The sequence below is a fragment of the Leopardus geoffroyi genome, chromosome C1 (genome assembly GCF_018350155.1).
Source record: "Leopardus geoffroyi isolate Oge1 chromosome C1, O.geoffroyi_Oge1_pat1.0, whole genome shotgun sequence".
Taxonomy (NCBI): Eukaryota; Metazoa; Chordata; class Mammalia; order Carnivora; family Felidae; genus Leopardus; species Leopardus geoffroyi.
The window spans coordinates 143276838-143302854 of NC_059328.1; the positions used below are offsets into that span (position 1 = coordinate 143276838).

Here is a 26017-nt window from a genome sequence, read left to right on the forward strand (position 1 = left end):
TAGATATAATACTTTGCCAAGCAGAAGAACCCTGAAAAATTCAAGATTAGTGAGTAAGAAAGACGACGTGCATGTCTGTATCATGTGTTTACGTGCCATCATGAATTACCAGGTATGTTTGTGTTCTGATTCTTTAAAAAATCTGAAAAATCTGTCAGATTCAGATCTTGTCCTCTCTGGTTTCTTTGTATTTCTCTTTGAAATAAATGTCATGGGGCGCCTGGGTGGCGCAGTTGGTTAAGCGTCCGACTTCAGCCAGGTCACGATCTCGCGGTCCGTGAGTTCGAGCCCCGCGTCAGGCTCTGGGCTGATGGCTCAGAGCCTGGAGCCTGTTTCCGATTCTGTGTCTCCCTCTCTCTCTGCCCCTCCCCCGTTCATGCTCTGTCTGTCTCTCTCTCTGTCCCAAAAATAAATAAAACGTTGAAAAAAAAAATTAAAAAAAAAAAAAAAGAAGAAAAATGTCAGGATTTAATGCAATTCAACTTAAAAAAGGGTCTGGTTCATTTTAATGCTCAAGATTTAACTCACTGCCTTTATATTTTAGTTAGCGTTTATCCTTTATGATGTACTTGGAGGGAAGATGTTTTCCTCCTATGGTCATAAACTTGTTTAGATGAGTTGGTGAATGTTTGTGACCACTTATGACAGAATAAGCCGCTGATTGTGGGCAATAATGGACCAACTTTAGAATGTTAGGAGTGAGGGATGCCTGGGTGGCTCAGTCAGTTGAGCATCCAACTCTTGATTTCGGCTCAGGTCACGATCTCATGGTTTATGGGTTTGAGCCCCACATAAGGCTCTGCGCTGACAGTGCAGAGCCTGCTTGGGGTTCTCTCTCCCTCTCCCTCTTCCCTTCCTCTGCTTGTGTGTGCATGTACTCTCTCTCTGTCTCTTTCTCTCCAAATAAATAAACAAACATAAAAAATTAAAAAAAAAAACAAAAAACATTAGGAGTGAATAGACTCTTAACATTGGTCAGTGGTCCTCAAAGGGTTATATGGTAAAAAGGTGAGAAGTTGCAGTTACTATCTGTTGGGCTTAGTGGTTCTTAATCTTTAGAAGAAGTGCCTGAGGATTCTTGTTGAAAGGGCAGATCCTCCTCCAGGTGATGGTGATGCAGGTTATCCGCAACATAACAGGGAGAGAGACAGCTTAACATCTGAATTGGATTAACTTTAACAAAGTAGAAGTTGGCGCCCGATAGGGTTTAAGTTAGGTAAGTGGAACCAGGAGTAAGAATCAGAGAAACGTAATTCAAATATAAAAATAGGATTTGATATCCATGGGTAGGGATGCTAAAGGTGGGTCTAAGCAGAAGTGGAAGGTAAACATGTAGGTAGAAGGTATTAGAATTCAAGCCCAACATAAGGGTGCTGAATTGAAGAGGGAGAACGTGCATTTTATTTTTTCTGTCAGTCAATATTTTTTGAGCATTGCCAGAGAGACCCACTTCTGGGCAGAGGGAATAAATGCCCCAGGGAACTTACTTTCTAATGAAAGGGGTGACAGGTAATAAATAAATTGGTAAAACATGCAGTGTTGGAAATAACAGTAATGATGATGAGATGAAAGGAAAGCTCACACTTAGAGTGTTTCCTAAGAGGACCAGTGCTTTTAAGCCTGGTACTTAATTTAAAGCTTATAACAGTCCTATGACATTAGTAATACTACTATCCCCATTTTGCTGATAAGGAAACTGAGACACAGAGAAATTAAGTTTTACTTAATTGGCCAGCAAGTGGTAGAATCACATTTAAATCCAGGGAGACGGGCTCCAGAGCAATGTTACTAATACTGTGAAAAAACTAGTCAGGAAATAAGAATGGGAAGTGATGAAAGTGTGTGTTCAGTTTTAATGAGGCCAACTGGGAAAGTGTCCTGGAGAAGTAGCAATTTTTCACAGTAGCAGTTTGAAGAAGGAAACAAGGTGAGAGATTTTAGGGAAAGAAGATTCTAGGTAGCAAAAAGGATGACTGCAAAGGCCATGGGGCAGGAATAAGCCTGATGTGCTCGAAGCCCAAGAAGGAGGCCAGGTTGGCTGCATCCGAATATCGAAGCCCAAGAAGGAGGCCAGATTGGCTGCATCAGAATAAGTAAGAAGGAGAAGAGAGGTAGATGAAATCTGAAGTTAACATGGGGTCCTGACTGTGGAGGGCTTTATAAGCCAGTGAAAGGATACAGTCTTTACTGTGAGTGGAAAGCTATTGAACAGTTCTGAGGGAAAATGTGACATGATCTGATACTTGATTTTAGCATGACATTCTAGCTTCTGTGTTTAGGATTGACCTTGGGGGCCAAAGGCGAAAGGAGGTAGACCATTTAGAAGGTTGCTGCATTAGTTTTAGGTGAGTGTTGATGGTGGTATGGGCCAGGATTATAGGAGCAAACATGATGACAGGTGGCCGGATTCTGGTTTTCTTTTCATGGTAAAGGCAACTTGGATATGTGGTAAGGAGTGGAGGGTGGCCTTGAAGTGTTTGTCTTGGGCCCTTACTAAGATGGGGGAGGCTACAGGATTTGGGAGACTAGATTAAGAACGAAGTTTCAGGGATGTTACCTTTAAGATGTCTGTAGTCGGGGCACTTGGGTGGCTCAGTTGGTTAAGTGTCCAACTTTGGCTCAGGTCATGATCTTGTGGTTCTTGAGTTCAAGCCTCTTGTCAGGCTCTGTGCTGACAGCTCAGAGCCTGGATCCCACTTCAGATTCTGTGTCTCCCTCTCTCTCTGTTCCTCCCCAACTCATGCTCTCTCTCGCTATCTCTCAAAAGTAAATAAAGAATAATAATAATAAAAATGTCTGTAGTCATCCACATAGAGATCTTAAGTAAGTGGTTGGATATGTCAATCTGGAATTCAAGGCAGAAGTCTGAGCTGGAGTTAAAAATTTGGGATTTAATTGATGGTGTTTAAAGCCAGGGGAGTGCATGAGATCAACAGGGGTAGACAGAGAAGCAAAGAGATCCAAAATATGAACCCTGAGGCATTCTGTTTAAATGTCAGAGACATGAGGAAAAACTAGAGAGACTGAGGAGTAGACAGGGAGGTAGGAGCCAAGTAGAGGAAGTTTGAAGGAGAAAAGAGTGCTCAGCTGTGACCAATGCTGCTGCTGTGTCAAGATGAGCCCTGAGAATTGGCCATGGGCTTGGCAAAGTGTGGGTCATTGGCATTTCTGGGATGAACAGTTTCATTGGAGAGGTGGGGATGATATGCCTGATTAAAGTGATTGCAGGGTGCCTGGGTGCCTCAGTTGGTAAGTGTCCAACTTAGGTTTAGGTCATGATCTTGCAATTTGTGGGTTCCAACCCCACATAGAGCTCCATGCTGACAGTGTGGAGCTTGCTTGGGATTCTCTCTCCCTCCCTCCCTCTCTCTCTGCCTCTCTCTCTCTCTCTCTCTCTCTCTCTCTCTCAAAATAAATACATAAAAATTTAAGGTGATTGCAAGAGACGTCAGTAGGAGGAGACCATGAGTGCTTGGAGTTATGCTGTCCATGTTAGCAGAGAAACAAGGCAGCAGGTAGACACAGGTTGTAGGGTCAAGAGGGATTTTGCTGTTGTTGTTACCGTTTAAGTTGAGTTCTTATGCTAAGGAATCGGGGAGAAATAATGATGAGGGCTGGGAGAATTGCTGGAGCCTAGGCTCTTCTTGGGAGGGGTATCAAAGACTTACCTGGAGGGAGTGGCCTTGGATTGGAGCCCAGTAGGGTTCCTCTTCAGGAAAAGGTGAGGAGGCAAGTGGTGGATCTGTGGGTGGATGGATACTGGGTTGGGAGCTTTTAGAAGATTTTTTTTTTCTTTTCTGATGCCTTATATTTTCTCTGGGTAATGAGAAATAAAGTCACGAGCTGAGAGTGAGCTTGGAGGAGAAGGAATGATTCCTCAAATCAGCAGAACCAAGAGTGATTCTGGAGCCTGTTGTTGAACTTGTTACTTCCTTTAATTAACATGCCTCAGGATAAGACAGGTCTTCCTAGGCTTTGGTCCTGATAGCCATTGCCCAGAGAAGGGATGAGAAGCAGTGGTTGTCAATCCTGACTGCATAGAGAAGTCAGCTTTAAAAACGTTCAGATCCTTGAGATTCAAAGTATATTGCATTGGTGGTTCAGTGGTAAAATTCTCGCCTGCCAAAGTATATTGACCTGAGGTGTATCCTGGAAAATCAGTGTTATGTTTTTTTGCTTTGTTTTGTTTTGTTTGGTGTTGTTTTGTTTTTTACTCTTCCTCTTCCACATGATCTTGATGAGCAGCCAGATTGAGAATCACTGGACTGGAGCCTTTTCAGCATTTTAATAAAGGGAAACACATAGTTCAGTCATAAAGAATGAGAATATGGTCTCTTGATAATAGCATGATTCCTGAAATTTTTCATAGAGAAATACATTCAGGCACTGTTGTGCTAGAAACATAAATGCATTTGTGATGCTATAAATTACCTTAGGTAGAATTTTCAAGTTCTCCTTATTTTTTTTAAATCACTATGGACAGTCCCCCCTAAGCTGACTCTCTCTAATGCTCTATTTCACATTAATTTCAGTATGGTTTCAACATGGTCATGTCTCATCCACATGCTGTCAATGAGATCGCACTGAGCTTGAACAACAAGAATCCAAGGTAAGCTTACTTTGTAATTGTTCAAGTATAAATCTACCTAACGGAAGCAGAGGGCTGGTCAACATCTAGCCAGGTTAGAGTTTGGAAACTTTCAAATGTACCTCTTTGGATTAAGATTGCCAGTACACTCCTTAGCTGTGTAGAATTTTCTTCTCAGCGAAGTTACAGTTGTACATGTGGTGGAGTTGAGCACCTGGAGACATTACCCCTTCACTGTTCTCTTCAAGCTTTCACTTCTTTCTAGGCCTGGTTTTTAGCATCCTTGCAAATTTCGCCAGATCTGGTAGAGAGCATGAGTTTGCCTGGTTGTTAGAACTAGGGCCAGGAGAGCCTCCATACGGACTTAGCTACACCACTTACTGCTGAAAGCTAACTGTAAGCGCTCTTCCTTGTCTACACTTTACTTGGCAGCCTTTACATATGTAGTTTTTATTACCAGACAAAAAAAGAAACACAAAACAAAAATAACTGTGCACGTGGATTGCTTCTTCTACTCCCTTGCCTCTAAAAGCCAGTGCCATATTATTCACATCCCATATTATCCCTAGAAGCCTGTTTTCACCAGTTTATTTGAGTTACTATAATGTGTTCTCCATTTTGGTGAGGGATTCCGCGTATCACAAGTCTTACTCCCTTCACCAGATACCTCTGCATGGACCATATATCGAAACACTGGTTAATGCCACCAAAAATTCTGATTTCAAATGAGATCCTTTCTGACATGGAATGAATTGCAAACTGTAAAGTCCTATTTAAATGTTGAATATTATTTCAAACTTCCCCTAATTAATAGTTTTTGCAAATTTACAATTGCTTCCTAAGTTTATTAGGAAATCTGGGTTTTCTTGCTTCTTTGTCCCTGCCAACTATTACAGGGAAGCTGTTATTCATTTTTCTTAAAGTAATTGACATTGTGGATATCAGGCCGGTCTTTATTTAGTGGTTGGCAATAGCTTTTTTCCAGAAAAAAAAAAAAAAATACAGAAGTGATCTTATGAAAAAAACAATGCTCTTCTTGATGTTGTATTTGACAACTTAGACTGTATTGCCAAGGGTTTCTTTCTAAAAATACTTCAGATGACATTTTATTTTTTTTCTTTAGTCAGAGAAAATATTCTTGTATTAGCACCGCTGTAATCCAGCTCCTTTCAGATCTCCTACATATAAAGAAGTGGTGACAAAAACTTGCATTGTCACAGGGGATCTTTATGGCGCCATCTGTCAATTAGCAGATTTGAAATATAGGACATTAATTTCAGTACATTTTGAATTTGGGGGGCAAATGTTACTTCTCTGACTCTAAAACCAGAGAAGGTATTTAACCAATGGGTTGTTTTTCTGAATATTCTCAAGTTCCCAATTGTCTTTAGCTTATCAATAAAACTTTTTCAAACACATCATACTGAGTCACCCACTGATAGAAGTGAAAGACTAATCTTCCCAGAATTAATTTTCATTATTGAGTCATTTTAATTCGAATGTTGGGAGTGGGAAACATTCCTTCCAACTTTGGTACCTCAGATAAATCACATACATAGAAGTTAGTAAAAGTTTAAAAATGTACTTTAATATAAATATACCTTAGTAAAAGTTTAAGAAACATACATGAACAAATTATTTTATTATCATAGCCATTTTGGAAGGAAAGGAGAGTTGATTCATCATGTTACTTCACTGATTTTTTTATTTTTTATTTTTTTGCTTGTTTCTTCTTGTTTCGACAGAACAAAAGCCCTTGTCTTAGAACTGTTGGCAGCTGTTTGTCTTGTCAGAGGCGGGCATGAAATCATTTTATCAGCATTTGACAACTTTAAGGAGGTAGGACACTTTGGAGTTCACTCACACAAACATATTTGGACATCTTTGAACAGAATGATTTACATTTTCTGTGTGTATGTTTTATTATGAGATATAATTGCATATATTAGTTTCAGGTGTACAATATTTGTATATGTTGTGAAAAGATCACCACAATAAGTGGTGATCACCATGGTTTACCTTTTTATTTATTTTGGGGCCTACGGGGTAGACTAGTTAATTTTCTAAGACGTCACTGAAGGAGAAGTAGTGAACTTAGTCTAAATATCTTAAATGGATGCATTAAACTTTCTTTGATGTCTCATTTCCAAGAAAAGTTAAAAACTATTTGCAGGATCTATTTCCATTTGGAGAACATGGAATTGCCAGTTTGCAAACAGTTTGCAAACATGTTTTGTTAAACGTCTGTGGTTTTCATTATGGTTGATACTTGAGCACCCACCGTGTACGTTTTATGAACTCTTCAATCGTAGCTATTTTCCCCAAATCACATACATTATCATTGCCGTGCTGAATGCCACCAGAAACCTCTCAAATAAATACACACACTGATTTTAGCAGTTTGTAATCTTAACCAGGTGATCCTTTGCTAGGCAAATGGTAAACCCTGGGACTTGCATGGTTGAAAATGGAAACTAAAAGGGCTACAGAAGAAACAGTTGCACACAGATAATATGATACCAAGGATTGTGGCCCATGGTATCAAGACATCATGACTGAAATAATCACTGGGTGGTAAGAGTGCAGGGTTACATAGCCCCAAAGAGTGCCTGTTGGCTCCCCTTGTATGTGCCTAACATCTGAGGCTACTTTGAGGTGGGATATTACAAAAATAAGTAAAGGCACTTGGAGCTCAGGCTTCAGTAAGACTGTCAGCCAAATTGTGGCTTATTCTGGCAGTCCCATTTGATTCCAGATGCTCCTGGATTAGAATCAGATTTAAGAGGGACTTATAGACTCTTGCTCATCTTTTCCTGGGAACCTCTGGAATAAAACCCTGCTAATATTTATTGAAGACCTACTCTATGGCAGGTGCTATGCCTACGTGCACACATGTAATCACGTGGTTCTGTGAGAATATATGAGACAAGTATTAATGTCTACATGTTCTAGAAGACTAAACTGAAATTCCAAATACATTTTGTTTATCCGTGGTCACATAGCTAGATGAGTGGCAGAGCCAGGACCATGATTTGGTGCTCCTGATTCTGAACTTCTATTTTATTATTTTATTTTATTTTATTTTATTTTATTTTATTTTATTTTATTATTATTTTATAATTTTTTTTTAACGTTTATTTATTTTTGAGACAGAGAGAGACAGAGCATGAACAGGGGAGGGTCAGAGAGAGAGGGAGACACAGAATCCGTAACAAGCTCCAGGCTCTGAGCTGTCAGCACAGAGCCTGACGCGGGGCTCAAACTCACGGACCGCGAGATCATGACCTGAGCCAAATTGGACGCTTAACCGACTGAGCCACCCAGGCACCCCTGTTTTGACTTAGAATTTTAAAAGCTTTGACCAGAATCTGCCTCATTTCTGTAATTACTTATATAAGTGATGGTGTTTAAGATTGATTCTTCTTGGACAGGCATTTGCATGTTAGAGAAACAATGCCATGAGGGAAGAAAAGGGACAAGAGCCATGTTCTCTGTGTCCTCTTGGCATGCATTAACCTTAAGGAGGTGTCCATGTCAAAAGAGCATCAACCCATTTATCTGTTCAGTCTTAGGGTGAAAAGCATATTTGTATTGATCCTTTTTTGTTTGTTTGTTTTTAATGTAATGCCATTGTCAGCCCAGAGTCTTTTAAATTTCTTCCTTTTCTCTTTTCTCCTATTTTATGTGAGGGAATTTATTTTCTCATACATCACAGTTAATAGTGTATTCTTTAATCATTTTGGCAAAAATGTCAGTGGAATCTTCTGGGTTTAGGGAGATGTGGGAGGCAGCTGTTCCTGATCAGGAAAAGTTGTACTTAGGATTTCAGATGCTTGTGCAGATAGGGTTTGGGTGAGAGTAATCTGTATTGAGCTGATCATGGCAGAGAGAGAGTACCATAGCAGGTACTAGGTAGGATACTAGGGAGTAGGGCCAACAAAAAGTCTTTACCTTCAAGAAGATTGTTTTTAAAGCTTTTTTATCCCTTTTAGTAAGTTGGGATTCCATTCACTTCCTAAAGAAAAATGAAGGGATTTTCCCTGTTTTCACCAGGAGGACTGATGGAAAGTAGTCGTGGGGTTCAACATCAGACATCAGTATCTTGTTTTGCAGATAAAGTAATGTGCAATAGAGAAGCCAGTCCCTTTGGGCTTTGATCATTGTTAAGGCACAGCCAAGCATACTGCTGCAATATGGTACCAGATTCTAAAGGGAAATTGAAAGACCATGTGTCTTAAGAATGTAGCAGGATGTTTTTCTCTCTACTTCTTTTTTTTTTTTTTAATTTTTTTTTCAACGTTTTTATTTATTTTTGGGACAGAGAGAGACAGAGCATGAACGGGGGAGGGGCAGAGAGAGAGGGAGACACAGAATCGGAAACAGGCTCCAGGCTCCGAGCCATCAGCCCAGAGCCTGACGCGGGGCTGGAACTCACGGACCGCGAGATCATGACCTGGCTGAAGTCGGACGCTTAACCGACTGCGCCACCCAGGCGCCCCTACCCTCTCTACTTCTTGAGCCAACAAATCCATTCTGTCTTATTTGACCACCACAAATTAATTCAAATGTAAATTAAAGGAAGGTATCTTTTAGCTTTTGATCGACTTTTATGTGTGATTCCTTAAATTTTTCACATTTCAATTGAAATTCACAATCTCAACAAGTTTGTTTTTCTGTGTTTTTGCCAAGAGTTTCGCCACATGTCTGAAGTACGTACTTTGGGAAAAGAGGAGGTGCTTCCAATTTAATGATTGCTGATGGCAGGAAGAATATTAACCCAAGGCCTTGCTTTTCATGGGAGTGGAGGTCCCATGAGTAAGCACATATATCACCTCAATGTATTTGATGATAAATGAATTCTTACTCCAAGCCTGGTTTATGACATCCCTGAAAATGTGAGTGTAAGGTGTACGTAAAGACTAAACCATTCAGTCAACCATGTACTCTTGAATTCTTTTCTCTTAAAAAATTTTCCCCTAAATAAAAGGAATTAATACATCTGGTTTTGGTGTTGAAACATCTCCTCATGAAAATTTATGGTCCTGAATTGAAGACCAGGGTGAGAACAAGGAGTCATCTCTTTTTCACTTACTGGCTAATTTAGCCATGTGGAGGGATGTATTACCATCTTGTCTGAATCGATACTTTCTTAGTTGCATTGCAATGTATGTTTTTGAACAGTTGGCCTACCCGACAGGGAGAAAAAATAAAACGTTTCGAAGCAAAGGTCTTTCTGTTGGTATTTGCATTAGTGCAGAGTCTTGTTTGCGTGAACCAGAAACTGACTCTAATGTACAGAAGAAAGGGTTGATTGGAAGGATGTTGAGAAAGGCACAGGGTTGACAAGGAGCCTAGAGAAACAGCCCTGGAAAATGGGCAAGCGTTTCTAAAATGTGGCTAGACTCAGGCTGTGTGCCCTTGAAGCCTAGCCACCATAAACACTTCTTGAGTTTCTCATCATGCTTTTTCTTCTCTCCCAAATACCATGGACCATAGCTAGTGATCCACTAGGCCATAAAAGTACACTTATGGGCAGGACATGAACTAGCCCCAATTTTAGAGTTATAAGCACTATTTAATCCAGTTTCCCTTAGGAACCTTGAAGTCTTCTACCTAGACCTTACTCTTTCCAACTTTTCTTAGTCTTCCTACTTTTTTGCATTCTATTCTTTGATAAGTTTGACAAACTGCTTTTAAGAAAGTGTCTCCAAAAGTCTGGCAAAAATGCTCCCATTTGAAATTAGAGGGAAAGATGCTAAGGCCCACAGATTCTGTAATGGAATAGCCTGCTATGATACTAGTAATAAAACTCTTGGAGGGTTTTGAGCTACCAGCTCCCCCAGGCTGCTGGGAGGTGCACCTGGAATTCATCAGGATTCCAGAATGATTATAACTGTGTTCTCATCTGCTTCCAAAATGACAGCATCTGGCTTTAACAAATAAGCCTGAGGCCTGAGTTGGGTTATTAAAGGCCTAACTCCTTCCCACTTCTGCCCTTCTAGTATAGAGAGGTGGAGCCTTGTGAAATGAGTCACTCAAGGCCACCAGTGCTCCAGTGTACAACACTCTTGGCAGTAGCCATTATTTTTTTGGCCTTTTTCTAGAAGGCTTCTTAAGAAAGCTGATGTGGTTTAGCTACCGGGCACTGGAAAGCACTCATGCTACACATTATTAAGTTGATTTAAGAAAGCCTGTCAAGTTTTATTTACAATGGGCCAAATTGGGCAGGAAGGAGAGCAGACATTTTGGTGTGCTTCCAGCATCCTTCTGAGTTTAATCCCGTCTAATCTAACCTCTTGAACATTTGAGGGTATAGGATTATAAATTCAGCACAAGACCATCCGGATAATTCCTTCACTGGTAAAAATTTTCAACTCGGAGGGAAGGGTACTTTGTTCTGTCTCTCAGTGAACTATAAGCAATGTATTTTCTCAGATCTCAAACGGGGAGCTACATTTCTAAAGCATACATGTATTTCACTGTATGAGACAAGAATTACACTAATCTGATTCACTGAAAGTCTTCTCTGGCTGGTCCATCTTCCAGGGATCAGGAAGCAGAGTCACAGCAATTATTCTTTTGAACTATTCATTAACTGTTACAGTTATTGCTTGTGTATAATAAATTACTCCAAACATAGTCTTATTATGTTCATGGATTCTGTGGATCAGGAAGCCAGGCAGGGATGATTGTCCCAGCTCCATCATGCCCAGGGCCTCATCAGGAAGATCCCAATGACTAGGGGTAGGAATTCATTTGGAGGCTTCTTCATCAAGTATCTAGCTTCTGGGCTCTGATGACTCAAAGACTGAACTCAGTAGAGCCTGTCATGAGTTCTCCATGTAGAACTCCATGTGGCTGGAGGTTCTTAGAGCATGAGAGCTGGCTTCCAAGAGGAACTGTCCAGGAAGGAACATCTAGAGATCAGGTATTCAAAGAGATAGAAGTTGCAATATGTCAGAGCCATCAGTGTCGTTTCCGCTGTATTCTGTTGATGATAAGTGAGTCACTAAGGCCAACGCAAATGCAAAGGGGAATCAATGATTTTACCTCTTGATGGTGGATTGTGAGGGTCACAGTGCAGGAGAACATGCGGGGTGGGAGAGCCTGCTGTGGTCATCTTTGGAAAATACAGTTCACCTCAGTAACTTCTTAAGAATTACCAATGTATCTATAGTTGTTCTTGTGTTTTCTCTTTCTCCTCCTCTCAACCCAATACTCGGTTTCTCCTCAAGACCGAAAGCTTTATAAACTTTTTCACTGGAGTTAGAAAGGGTGGTTATTGCTTCTTTCAAGCGAGTTTACTATGGGCAAATCATATTTTGAGAACCTTTCTAGAGGAGAAAGGAGCCATTTACAGAGGATTTCTGAGTCCCTGGTAATGAACTAGTTATTTCTTTATCATCTATGTCTTTATCATCTCCTAAGGAAGTGAAGGCTGGTCTCCTGTTGATCATTAAGGGATGAGTCATGCTAACTTACTGGAAATTTTTTTCATGAATATTTGAGTGCCCCTTTATGTCAGATACATTGATAAACACTGGCATTAAGAGAATGAGTAAGACATGGGCCCTACACTTAAGGCGTTGAGGGGAAGCATCCCAGTCCAGTTAACAAAACAGAATAAATATTTTTGACAGTTAAACTACTAGACTTTATGAAGGTAAATGTCAGATGCTTTGTAAGAGGAATAACAACTAACCAAGAGGAGGTGAAGGAAGGACGGCAGATGAGGTGGGAATTCCCAGAGGAGGCTTCCTATTGGAAAGGGTCCCTGAGCTGAATTTAGGATAAGAGTGAACTAGGTATATTAGTTTCTTATCACTGCTGTAATAAATTGCCACAAACATAGTGGCTTATAACAATGCATATTATCCTACAGTTCTGTTGGTCAGATGTGTAAAACGAGTCTATAGAGTGAGGTTCTTTTGGGTAATCCATTTCCTTACCCTTTGCATTTCTAGAAGCTGCATATGTTCCTTGCCTTGTGGCCTTTTCTGACTCTGATCCTCTGGCCTCCTTCCTTTAGTGACCATTGTGATTATATTGGGTCCACTCAGATAATCCAGGATAATCTCTTCGTCTCAAGATCCTTATCTTAATCATACCTGCAGAGTCCCTTGTATATGTAAGGTAAATATTTACAAGTACCAGGGATTAGGACATGGACATCTTTGTGGAGGACATTATTCAGCCTACCATGCCAGGTAAAGTTGTCCTTTTATACAGAGAAGGTAGCGTCCTAACAAAGCTTCAAAGACTATAGTTGCTGTAGTTTGCTGTACTTTCCATTCTTAAAAGGAGCAGGGTGTGGGGAAGACAAAAGGTGGGATATGAAGTTAAGAGCAGATCAGGAAAGACCCCATTGCTTATTCCAGAGCCTTCATATTGCCCTGTAGCCTAAGGAAGCAAGAAACAGTGGTAGGAAATGTGTTCTCCAAACATTTGCTGTTTAGATCTACTCTTTCAGTAAAAAAAAAAAAAAAAAAAAGAGTTATTCTTTGCTGCATGAGTCCATTGGCAGTGGGCTTAGCATGAGGTCACTTTGACAGAGCAGGGTGTGGTTAGGGTTTGAAATTGGTTTTAGAGATTTTGCCATTCCTATTTCTCATTCCTTGGATCTCTGTTGTATTCATTTACTCCTAATATCTATAAGACTTTCCTTTGGTGTGGGCCGGGAACAAACGAACAAAAGTACAAGAAAGTAGTGGCACCTGGGGACAGAGAGATTATCGTGGTATCTGGGAGCATTTGTAGAAATGCTTTGCTTTTCAACCTTTTTAATTAGACCCTCCCTTCTCTCCACAAGCTCAGTGCAATGTACCCAATAGGGAGCCTCATGTTCTATTTCATTCATTGCAGCCACCTTAAAAAACAAAACAAAACAAAACAAAAACACGATATTGCCTCCTTTTTGTCTTTATTCATGTAAAAATGCCATTTCCAAAATCTGGGCCCTTTGCCGGCTGTAAAATTGTAGGCCTATATGTCCCCTTGGATATTCTGGGAAGATAACAATGAAAGACCTCAGGAAAAAGCCAGTGAGAACTGCGTGTTACTTTAAGACCTCATAGAATCTGCACCAGGGGCTGGCACAGGTCCCTAAACACAACACTTTCACTTGAGAAGTGTTTCTTTGACATTTCAAGGTTGTTATGGTTGTAAGGTAGGTATGGATGATAAGAAGTACTCTGCTGCGAGTTGATGAGAGAGTTGGAATGAGAAGTCTTACAGCTCTGACAGCATCATCCGCAACTCCTCAAACCATTAGAATGGGGATCTTTTAGTTCCCAGTCAGGATTTGGTTGCCATTCTGGTATTTACTTCTGCAGAATAATGTTTGAGTCTATTTTAGGGACCCCTTGGTTGCTTTTTCCTGTGTGAAAGAACACCTCCTTATTCTTTTTCTCCCTCACTCCACCCTGACTTGTATAAAAAGGAGTTTTTTGTCTTTATCTTGGTATTTAAGTATGCTTGCATACTCTCTATTTGTCCTAGGTGCTTTTAAAAGCACGTTTATATTAAGTGAACATAGAATTGTTTTAAAATGTCAAATCTGGATTATAGGTTATTTTTAGCGGTCATTAAGTTCAGTGCTAAGCAGTGGCTAAGCCTTCGACCCAGGGCTATATTAACCTTATTAACTAGGCTGCTAGGTTTACATAGAACTGTTAAAATAATTATGAAAGTGCTATGCTAGATATGCCAACCAGGAAAAGGATAAATCATATATATATATGTCTTATGTATGTATATATGTGTGTATATAATATGCATGTATGTATTATGAGTAACAGCATAAAGATGTATTTATGTAAAGTAACAGGTCCTAAAGGGAAACAAATGAAGGGGTTTGGAGTAGCCTTGATTTTCTGTGTGTGTGTGTGTGTGTGTGTGTGTGTGTGTCCTGTTGCTTGTAGTATTTGGGAAGTAACCTGCCTCATGTGGCTAAATGTCCCTATTGTGTACGGTAGATTTTTCCTTCTAGTAGTGTTTCTTTAATTTTCTAAAATTCTTAAAGTTCTGAATTGTGCATACAGTTTTTTTTTCCCTATTATAATTTAAACTAGTTGTAAGTTACTGCCATGAGTATGCTTATTGAGCTTAACTTCCTGTGTGAGTCAAGCTCAGATTTCATTTGAAATTTAAATACTTGTAAAACTTGAGCACCTTTTTAAATTTATTTGCACTCCATAGTTAATACATAAGGGTTTTATTTGGTTGGTTTCTTTTAAACTAATCAACAATCATCTTCAGAAAGAAAACACGAGCAGAGTTCGTGAATCAATTCCATTTTATTCCATGTTGTAAACATTAGCCAAAAGATTGTCAGGTGTACAAAAAAGGCATATACACATATAGAAATAGGAAGACTCCCATTTATTGTTTGCTGAATACCAACAGGCTACGATATATTACTTTAATAGGGTTCACCCTATGAAGTAGGAATAAAGAACAAGAGGTTTAGAGTAAGTAGACCTACTGATATACTTTAGTAAATGGCAACTTTGGGGTTTTTATCAGATCCATTGACCTACAAGGTGCAGTCAATCTTACATAACATGTTGTCATCTACCATACACATGTTTATACAACACCCTCAATTTTCTACTACAAAACAAACCTAACTGGAACAGTTATAGATTGAGCAGCTTATTGGAGGGTTTTTAGTTATTAGTAAAATTCAGAACTAACTGGGCTATCTGTATAGGGCCCGAAAAGAGAGGATTGGTCTTGAGCAGCATTATAAAGGAAGGAAGAGATGTGTTTGGTGGGTGGAGGGAATTCTGGGAACAGAAGGGGAAAACAGCTTCGGTCTGTCCTGGAGTGGGGTAGGTCAGGATAACTGTGCTGCATGGCAAGGAACCACGTCTGACCAGGGTCCATGATACAGAATAAAGCGTGGCAGGATGCAGGCGTGATTCAGCTTCTGAGGAGGGAAGAGCAGAGAGATTTGAAACCTGTGATAGAATCTCGACTGGAAGATAAAGTAGGAAGGAATAGAAGAAGGGAAAGAGAAGCAACTAATAGTTATAAAGCACTTTACTGTTCATAGTGTCTTTATATCTGTTCTCCTTGATTCTGTGGAAATCTGAGAAGGGCATTTTAGGTAATTCTGATAAATCTTAGAGTACTGATGCTCTGTATGAAGTGTGTGAGAGGGGAGAGGCTAGAGTTTGGAAGGTAAGTAGTTCAGGTATTAAGGGACTGGGCCCTGGATCGAGTTTGTGGCCATGACAATGGATATGAAGCCACAAAATCAGGACGGGATAATCCATTGAATCTGGGGACAGACATAAGAGGAGAATAAACATCTATTCAAATTATATACATTTAATTAAGAACAAAGTAGCACAGCCACAATAAACAGATATCTGGGATTTTTTTTTTTTTTCCTGGAGAAGAAAATAGGCTTTGTTTTTTATTAAATTCATTCTCTTAGTGATGGTAAAATGTCCATTGTCAGATTCTTGGTTATGAACTAAAGATGAGGAGTGAGAGAACAGGTTTAAACAGAGATATTGGGGATTGTGTGTGTGTGTGTGTGTGTGTGTGTGTAATGTAAATAGAGACAAGGATTGTAACTAAGGAGATGAATTCCCTGGGGCCTCAACCTAGAGGAGTAAGGAGGCCAGGCTAGAATGGACTGGAAGGATGCTCAGAAGAGACCGGCACAGGGCACAAAAGACAGTCAGGAGAGTTAGAATATACCTGGTGGGTCTGGTATCTTGTGGTGCAAGTTCCTGCTTCAGATGACAGGTTAGTCACATGGTCTCTATGTCCCTTCCAATTCTACAGTTTCATATTTCTATATAAAATCTGGTTTGCACATGCCTATGTGTGTAGTATGTATTATGCATATATGTTCAAACGGTTCCATCTGAGAAAGGTTAAGTGCTTCTTGTATTACAGATATGAAAACAAAGTACCCAGATAATGAAATGTTTGGTACAAAAATTTACAAGCAAGAACAGATGTAACAGGTCTAAGGGCGGTTGGTAGGACTGAAACAAGCTTAAAATAAAAATAGAGCACTGTGATTTTAGACTATATTGGATTGTTAGTCCCTTGGAAATGGCCGAAAAGGGCTGCATCGGTTTCTACACCCAAGTGTCATTAAAAAAAAATCTGCAGTGTGTCAAAGAAACTTGCTGCTTCCCTATCCAGAAAGTGAACTGGATGTACTAGAGGTACATGGTACCTGCCGCTCATAAGGGCCTGTCTGTGAAAGCATCGCTTTCTTGGCCAGTGTTTGGAAGACTGAGCTTTTGAGCCATGATTCAGACTTTTCATTTACTGGCTCCTCCCTCACACCCAGACTCTGTTCTGCTCACTGTAGTCCTGCAGCCATTCCTCCACCTTAGTGGCGCATGTGGCTCCTGCCTAGTTCTTTCATTCTTTGTATCAATCTGCCAAGGATGTATAGTCCTGCTTAGTTTTCATTCACAACAATTGTCTCAAACACAACTCAGAAGAAAATGGCTCTGTGGTTCCTGACTGTGGTCCTACAATCACTGTCAGTCACCCTTCATCATGAAGTTGAGCTCTCTGACGGAATTTTCCCCCCAGCTCTGCGTCACTGGAGAGTGGAAATAGCCAATTACAGTAACATGAGCTATAGCCCTGTTTTGTTTCAGCAGTATGGTTTTGGCCGTGGAAAATGAGGGCTCCTTCCCCACAAGTGTACCAGCAACACGTGTGGTATCCTGGGTTTACTGGTATACCACTAAGAACAGCACCGAATTTGCCATTTTGAAGTATTTTCCAGGAATTAGGTGTAAAACTAGGAAGTAGTGTTTTCTGTGCAGTAGTTACCAAGGGCACGTTTAGTGCATTGTTAAAAGATAATCATCTTTTTGTTGCTTGCGTATTTGTCCTTTATTGTTTGATATTTTAGTGTATCATGCGTTCTAGGGCAAATCTGTTTACTTGGATCGATTCACTGAGTTTGATTGTCCCAGAACTTTGGGGAGTGCATGCCCTACAGACCATGTGGGAGAGAACGGTTTCATCTCTCTCATATTCTTGCTCAGAATTCAGCGCTCACCTGGCTTTGGGAGAAGAATATCTAGCTTCGTAATGAGCCTCCATGCTACAGAGGTAGGCACATCCCAGAGACAACGGAGAATGGTCGGGATCCACTGCTCTCTAACCTGTCTAATGCCAGGGATTGTACTTGTCCTTGTGTAACATAAGAACTAAAGACTTCTTCTTTTTTTTAAATCTTTTTCTACCTTGTAAACTGGTGGAAGGTTTCTTGCTGTCTAGGGAAATCTGCCCTGTCTGAAAGATGTGACTTCATCTTTGTGGAGAGATGGCAGATGTCCTAGTCCTTTGTATGGTGTGATGGACTCCCCGACAATCTTGTAAGACATTTTACTGTTAGAAACCCATTCATTTGCTTCTGCAGGTTTTGGGTTTTGAGAATTCATCATCTTTGTAGAAATAAAGAAGCTATTCTCTAGTAGTATAATTTAGTACTTAAACTTTTGGCCTCAACCCCTTTTTACATTAAAAAAATTTTTTTATGTTTTTTTTAATTTTTGAGAGAGAGAAAGCAAGCAGGGAAGGGCGGAGAGAGAGGGAGACACAGAATCCAAAGCAGGCTCCAGGCTCTGAGCAGTCAGCACAGAGCCTAACATGGGGCTCGAACCCATGAACTGTGAGATCATGACCTGAGCCGAAGTCGGACGCTCTACCGACCGAGCCACCCAGGCACCCACCCCTCCCCCAAAGTTTTTTTTTTAAAGTTTGAGCAATCTCTATATTCAGTTCAGTGTGGGGCTTGAACTCACAATTCTGGGATCAAGAGTCATATGCTCTTCTAACTGAACCAGTTAGGCATCCCAACATTCTTAAAAATTATGAAGGATCCCCCAATTTTTTCTTTATGCAGGTTATGTATTGGTATTTACCCCATTAGAAAGGAAAGCAAAATTTTGATACTTATTCATTAAAAAGGACATGATAGAGGGGCGCCTGGGTGGCTCAGTTGATTAAGCATCTGACTCTTGATTTCTGCTCAGATCATGATCTCAGTTTGTGATTTTGAGCCCCACATGGGGCTCTGTACTGACAGAGTGGTACTTGTTTGGGATTCTCTCTCTCTCCCTCCCTTTGCCCCTTCCCTGCTCATGCTCGCTCGCTCTCTCTCTATGTCTCTCTCTCTTTCTCTCTCTCTATCTCTCCAAATAAATAAAAACAAGAAAAAATAATAGACGTATTACATGTTAATGTTATAAAAAAATCTGTTTTTCAAAATTAAAAAAAAAAATATCAGTGACAGGGGCATCTGGGTGGCTCAATCAATTAAATGTCTGACTGGCTCAGGTCATGATCTTGCAGTTTGTGATTTCGAGCCCTGTGTCGGGCTGCGTGCTGACAGCTTGTTGCCTGGAGCCTGCTTCAGATTCTGTGTCTCCCTTGCTCTCTGCCCCTCCCCAACTTGTGCTCTGTCTCTGTCTCCACATTAAAAAAAAATTTTTTTTAAATCCATGTCAGTAGTGGCTGTTTTAGTCATCTTGGACTCCCATAACAAAATATCATACACTGAATGACTTAAACAACAGAAATGCATTTCCTCACAGTTAGGGAGATTGAAAGTCCTCATGCCAACATGGTTGGATTCTGGGGGGTCCTTGTCTGGCTTACAGATGGCTGCTTTCTTGCTGTATCCTCATATGGTCTTCCCTAGGTGTGTGTGTGTGTGTGTGTGTGTGTGTGTGTACACACAGGTCTCTTTCTTTTCTCCTAAAGCCATCAATGTCATTGGATTAGGGACTCACCCTTATGACCTCATTTAACCTTACCTGCTAAAAGCCCTATTTCCAAATACAGTTGAATTGAGGGTAGGACTTTGGTATATGACTTTTGTGGAGACACAGTTTAGCACAGTCCAGTCCATAATAGTGCCATTACTTTAAATTTTTATACATCTTTAAAAAAAATTTTTTTTAAATGTTTATTTTTGAGTGAGAGAGTGAGCGAGCAGGGGAAGGGGTAGAGAGAGAGAGGGAGACACAGAATCCAAAGCAGCTCCAGGATCTGAACTGTCAGCCCAGAGCCCAATCCAGGGCTCAGACCCACAGATTGTGAGATCATGACCTGAGCTGAAGTCGGATGCTCAACTGACTGAGCCACCCAGGCGCCCCTGTATTTTTATACATCTTCTAAAGTCTAGCTTAATATTCATGCCCCGTCTGCCCCTGCATTCAGTTGTGTTATTTTGGTGGAAGTAGTTGAAGAAAATTCAGCGTCACACAAATGTACAGATTGAAAAGGAAGTATTTTAATAGAATTTATAGTTAACAGTGGATATTTATGTTTTGAAACTATACTATACAAACACTGGACAGGTAGTAGCTTCTTAAAGTAGAATCTGAAACTGTATTAATGAAATTCTTGTACTCTTGTTAACTTTAAAATTTATTTGCTTGTCTTGTACCTTGAATGATTGTAGTTTTGTAACAATATGCAGTAGTTAGTTGGGAAATACCAATTCACTGAATTATTCACATCTTCTAAATACTGACAGATTTCATCATGCAGTATTTAAAAAAAATCACATTATTATCACCACCAAATTCATCAGAAAAATCTGTAAATATTGGAAAAGCTGCCAAACTTACGAGGAATAGAAGTTCTCCACAATTCTCAGTTTTGCTTGAAAGCTCAATTTTTGTCACTGGGAAGAAATATTGTCCGTTTCCTTCATCCATTTTCAAGAAAATTTCCTGCCACGTTTTTAAGTCTGAATAACTGTAGTGTGTTAGTTATTCTTTTAAATAATGAAAAGATGGCTAGATCATCTTGCAACTAGAATAATCACAGAAGCCCTGTTACTCAAGACACCCATATTTTAGTAAATAGCAGAAGTGCTTTAGGCAGGCTTCCCATTTTGTCCTATAGAATACTAAAGAAGTATATATTCACTGGTCAAGATGGAATAAAATTAATATTTTTTATTGCATCATCAAGGGTATTTTTTATTTAAGCTTTTAATTTTAATTCCAGGATAGTTAACATACAGTGTTAGAATAGTTTCAGGTGTACAATATATTGATTCAGCAGTTCTATACATTATTCAGTGTTCTTCATGATAAATGTACTCTTAATCCCCTTCACCTATTTCACCCCTCCCCCCACCCACCTCCCCTCTGGTAGCCATTTGTTTATTCTGTGTAGTTAAGAGTCTGTTTCTTGGTTTCTCTGGTTTTTTCCTTTGTTTGTTTTGTTCTTAAATTCGACATTATGAGTGAAAACATTTCTCTGACTTATTTTGCTTAGCATTATAGTTTTTAGCTCCATCCACGTTGTTGCAAATGACAAGATTTTGTTCTTGTTATGGCTGAATAATACTCCATTACACATACACACACACGCCCCACATCTTCTTTATCCGTTCATATTGATAGACACTTGGGCTGCTTCCACAATTTGGCAATTGTAAATGATGCTGCAATGAACACCGGGGTGCATGTATCCCTTTGGATTAATGTTTTTGTATTCTTTGGGTAAATACCAAGTAGTGCGATTACTGGATCATGTGTTAATTCCATTTTTAACTTTTTGAGGAACCGCCATACTGTTTTCCACAGTGGCTGCACCAGTTTGTATTGCCACCCGCAGTGTAAGAGGGTTCCTTTTTCTCCACATCCTCGCCAACACTTGTTGTTTCTTGTATTGTTGATTTTAGCCATTCTGACAGGAGTGAGGTGGTGTATCATTGCGGTTTTGATTTGTATTTCCCTGATGGTAAATGATGATCATCTTTTGCTGTGTCTGTTGGTCATCTATAGGTCTTCTTTGGAGGAATATCTGTTCCTGTCTTCTGCCCATCTTTAATTCAGTTTTTTGTTTTTTTGAGTGTTGAATTGTATCAGTGCTTTAGGTGTTTTGAATACTAACCCTTTATCAGATATGTCCTTTTATCAAGGGTATTCTTAAGTGACACTGGCTTTTTGTTTTAAATGGACACTCATGAATGCAATGATTACTGTAATACTTAGTGCCAATGCCTTGAGTTGTGCCCAGGCAGCAGTGGTTTTATTCACTCACCATTGCTTCTGCACCACTTCTGCCTACTCTGTGAAAAAGGCACTAACACCTTAGTGTCATTGTAATAATAGTTCTGACCTCACAGACTCTGTGAAAGGGCCTCAGAAACCCTTGGACCCAGAACCATTACTTTAAGAACTGTTTCCCAAGTACACTGTCTGCTCTCTTGTTGGGCCAGGTGGAAGTGATTCCATTTAGATGAGAGTAGGGTCCTCCTGATAGACATCCAGGATTAGGGCAGAGCACAGAAGAAACTGGAGGAGACGTGGAATGAGAGGAGGGAGCAGTGGACAAACCTCAGGCATTTGCCTGTTTGTGCACCGAGGTCTTTGATCTAGCAAACAAAGAGTCCTTGTCTTTAAGGGCTCTGAAGTCATTGCACATCTTTGTTAGATTTAGTTTGACTTGTGATTCGGAGTGAAGAGAGCAGGGGTTGACATCTGCCTCCCAAGCAGGCCCCGAGATATGTGGTGACAATGCCACAGGATTTAAACAACTCCTCTCCTGTGCTGTTGGTACAATTCAGTGAACATTCAATGACTGCTGGAAAGTGTCGTTGTGTCCCCTCCCTTGCCTTGCTGGGCCAAATTGGGTATGCTCAAAGGAGGAATCTGTGAGGAGAAATGAATGGAAAAAAAAGGATAGTGTTAGGCCTTCTCCTACTTTAGAGGAGTCTGACGGATCAGTCATCCCAGAGAAGACCGAAGGCCTTTGCTTGTCATTTAGTCCTCAGGTAGCTAGTTAAATACCAGTCTGTCTTGAGCTGCAGTGTATTCTGGTCTTCCTGTAGGAATAGAAGCCTTGAAAGAATCTCCATGTGTTCTTACGGACGACCAAGAGATATGTCTTATATTGAAGCCAGAAAGAGTCAAGTCAGACATTAGGAATATTTCTGGAAGATGTCATTTATGAAGAACTGTATTGTGCAGCCTTACTCTCTAGAATGTAGTGAAGGTCATTTTTGTTCAGGGAAGCGGTAAAAAGGCATTTCTCATTTAAGATGTGGTGTTTCAACGAGTTATTCTTTGGGGACTTTACTAGCCCTTCCATCTGTGTCAGGACTCTTTCGGTACAGCAAAACACATATATGAAAAGTAGAGGGTCATCTGGATGTTTTGTGTGGCTCATGCCAAAACATCTGGATGTTTGAAACATCTGGAAAAGTGGCTGAAGTTTCCACGAGGGTGATTAGCATTACGTGGATGAAACCTCTGGCTCCTAATCAGATATTTACCGGTTCAACATTGACAGAAATGTTGTATTAATTTATGGGGGAGGAGGGTTGAATAGACTGTAGAGTGCATTCCGTTGTGAAGCTTTCCATAGTTTTCTGCGGAGTGAAATAAGGTGTTTTAGTTGCAGAATGTTTCAATCTGATGAATATTTCTGCCTTTAAGTCCCGGGAGACATGAAAGCCAGCAGTAGGTCCAAGTGGTGTGCTTCTGACCCAGCAGCCGGGTGGTGTCAGTGTGTGAAACGTCCAGGTACCTGAGGGGAGAGAGATTGTAGACCCTGCAAGCACAGAACACCCCAGCAGAGTGGTCTTCTGTCAGGCCGTCATGGGGTCAAGTAATCCTCAGACCGGGGGCACTCTCAGTGGAAGGTAAAAGATGCTCTTCACCTAGGGCAAACTATGAAACGACTGTTGACTTCATGCGGCCCTGAGAAGAAAACGGAACTTTTGTTCCTGGGCAGGCCCCGAGAAGGGTAGCGTAATCAGTCATAATAGACCGTGCCTCCTAAGAGGTGCCTTCCTGCGGGGAGCCGTGTGGATCACAGGGGCCTATTGTGAGGGAGAAAAAGAAAGTATTGAAGCAGGCACCAGGCAAGCAGGGCAAGAAGGAAACGCTTAAGCAAGGGGCCTTTAATTTTTATGTAACTAACCCAGAAGCATGTTTTATAACCACCTCATAAGAGTCAGGCCTCAGTCTGGCTGCAGACTTTGTGTGGTGCCCTGGGAGCTGTTGCTGGGGAAGCCAAAGACAGTCACTGACCTTGAAGGGGGACGGAGAGGTGGCTGAAGGCCGGCAGTCTGTTGTTCATTTCAGCATCTGGCTGGCGAGAATACTCTTTATTACAGGCTTTTGTAAAACCATCTTTTCTTCGCTATTAGCCTTAAGGGAAATCCTCCCCTAACCCCTGTTCACCCTTAGAGACGCTTTAAAGCACTGCCTCTTTTGCATCCAGAGCCCCAGATTTATCCAAATGGTTTGGGACAGTGTTCAGAAATGTCTTTCACAGATGGAGAGCAGAGTTGAGTCGTTTTTTGGCATGAGTTGTGCTTTTGCTTCAGTTCTCCTTGAAGTGAAAATGTATGTTGTTTGTCCTGGGTGTGGCCCATTTTATCTGGGCAGGGCAGGATTTATCTGCTTTACACGAGCCAGTGAGCGAGATGCTGTGAGATAGTGCCCTGGCCCTTATGTATGGTACACAGGACCTGTGTAGCTGAGTGCCTCCCTCTAAATTTGGTTTCCAGGCTGGTCAGTTTGGGAATATCATGTTATATGGCCATGCCTAGATTAGAATTTTAGAGCTTCAAGATAGCAAGTGAGGTTTTTGGGTTTTTTTTTTTTTCTTCAAACTTTTATTAGCAATGAAAACCCTCAATGAAACTTTTTTCAATGAAATCTTATCAGGCAACTCAGTGCAATAAAGCAGAGCTGGATAAACCAGGACGGCAGTCCCAAGAACCTTTCTTACTTGTGTTTTTCCTTTGCCTGCCAAGCTCCCCTTTTGGGAGCCCCCCAAGTATTCCTCTGTCACCCTTAAGGCTTTCTAAAAGCAGCCTTGAAAACAAGAAATATAACCTAAGGCTCTTGAATTAATGAATGTGAAAATGGAAGTCTAGAGAGGTTCACCAAGTTGTCCAAGCTCACAGCAGAGTGGTGGCAGAGCTGTGACTTATGACCCAGGTTTTAGGGTCCCCTGCTTAGTCCTATATCTGCCCTCATATCCCCTGACCCCATCAGTGTTAGAGCTTCAAGGTGCAAAGAGGAGTGGATGTTAGGCAGGACCTCAGGGATGGGTGGATGTTTAGTAAACTGAAGTCTGTGGTCCACGACCTGAGCCTGAGGGTTTTTGCTTTCTGTGGTGTTAATCAGGGCCAGGGTATTGATTCACATGAGACTGATTTATAAATGAAGGTGCCTGTTCAGTTTACAGCAGAGTAATGTTTTTCCAGGGCATATACTTTTATCTTCCTGCTGTCGGGCTTAATTTTTGGTAGCCCTGGCTGCTAGTAGTGGAAGCCTAATTCCCGATGGAGTATTCTCTGCAGTCTCCTCTTCGGGGCCTATCTGTGGCTGCAATTTCTTCAATTTGCGCATTCCCCCACCTACTTCAGTGGCTTCTTATCACCGATACAGTAAGTTGGTGTTAAAGCTAGTGGGGGGAATGAGAAATACCTTTGATTATATGAAAGTCAAGAAATGACAGATTTCAGTTGCCACAGAACAGTTTTTTTTACTTGAAAGTTCTCAGATCATACGTTGTCTGGCCTTTGTTGGCACGTGGCAGATCTCTGCAGCAATATATAACGTTCAGTAATACGTACGTGCGGATACGTTCCTGGCTCTTATGTACACTTTGGTGAAGTCCTTGCGTGCATCCCCATGAAGGCCAATCGATGTGTGGATTCTGAACGCAACTGAGAATTGGCATCTTGTTTCTTTTATCCTCCCCGTTTTCTAAAACCAGGTCGGCGTCAAAGGAAAGAAGAGACACGTTCAGCCATGGTTGTCCCATTTGAACCAAGTGTGTGGGGGTGGTCCAGATGTGAGCGGTATGAGCTGGGACGGCTTTCCTTTGATGCCGAACACAGCTTTACCAACCTCCCCCAAACATATCTTCCCATTTCCTGTGGGATTACGGTATACACTTGTTTAATGATTGCTGAAGTATTGTAGGAACAAATGTGAATCTGGTTTGCATGCTTCCTTTCCTTCAGTAGAAATAAAGGGGGCCTCTGGAATCCCTGCTGTTCCCATGGAACAGTGTCAGAAAATACCACCCTGAATTCATTAGTCGAGATTGGCAGCAGAACTGTCTACCTAAACCTCTCCAGAGAGGGGCTTGGTGAAGCTGACAGGAGAGGCCCTTCTGGGTCTCCCAGTGAGTGAGGAGAGTGGTCCATCAGATCATTCTTCCAAAGTTCCTTGAAGCTGGCATCTCTGCTGGCCATATGTCATTTTTGTGCATTGGGATTCTTTTCACCAAGCTTACAACAGCTATAAATTGGAAGATATTAAGTCTGTTGTTTTTGACAAAGGTATTTCTGTTTCCTAACACATATGTTCTTAGCATGGATTTATCTGTTGACAGGATGCTCTCTAAAGAAATGCTTATATTCAAAGCTCTTTTTTTTTTTAATTT

At 40.8% G+C, this 26017-nt stretch overlaps 1 protein-coding gene across 12 annotated transcripts in view; it reads left to right on the plus strand.

Annotated features, from left to right (window-relative positions):
• Nucleotides 1-26017, plus strand: part of FMNL2 (formin like 2) — a 314932-nt gene that overhangs the window by 246832 nt on the left and 42083 nt on the right. For all 12 annotated transcript variants that reach the window (XR_006712882.1, XM_045479839.1, XM_045479843.1 and 9 more), the window contains 3 exons: nucleotides 4-112; nucleotides 4533-4609; nucleotides 6334-6427. Coding sequence is in view for 11 of the 12 variants with exons in the window: in XM_045479839.1 (XP_045335795.1) it covers nucleotides 4-112; nucleotides 4533-4609; nucleotides 6334-6427 (280 nt within the window). In the remaining variant the exon portion in view is untranslated. The remainder of the gene's footprint in view (nucleotides 1-3; nucleotides 113-4532; nucleotides 4610-6333; nucleotides 6428-26017) is intronic.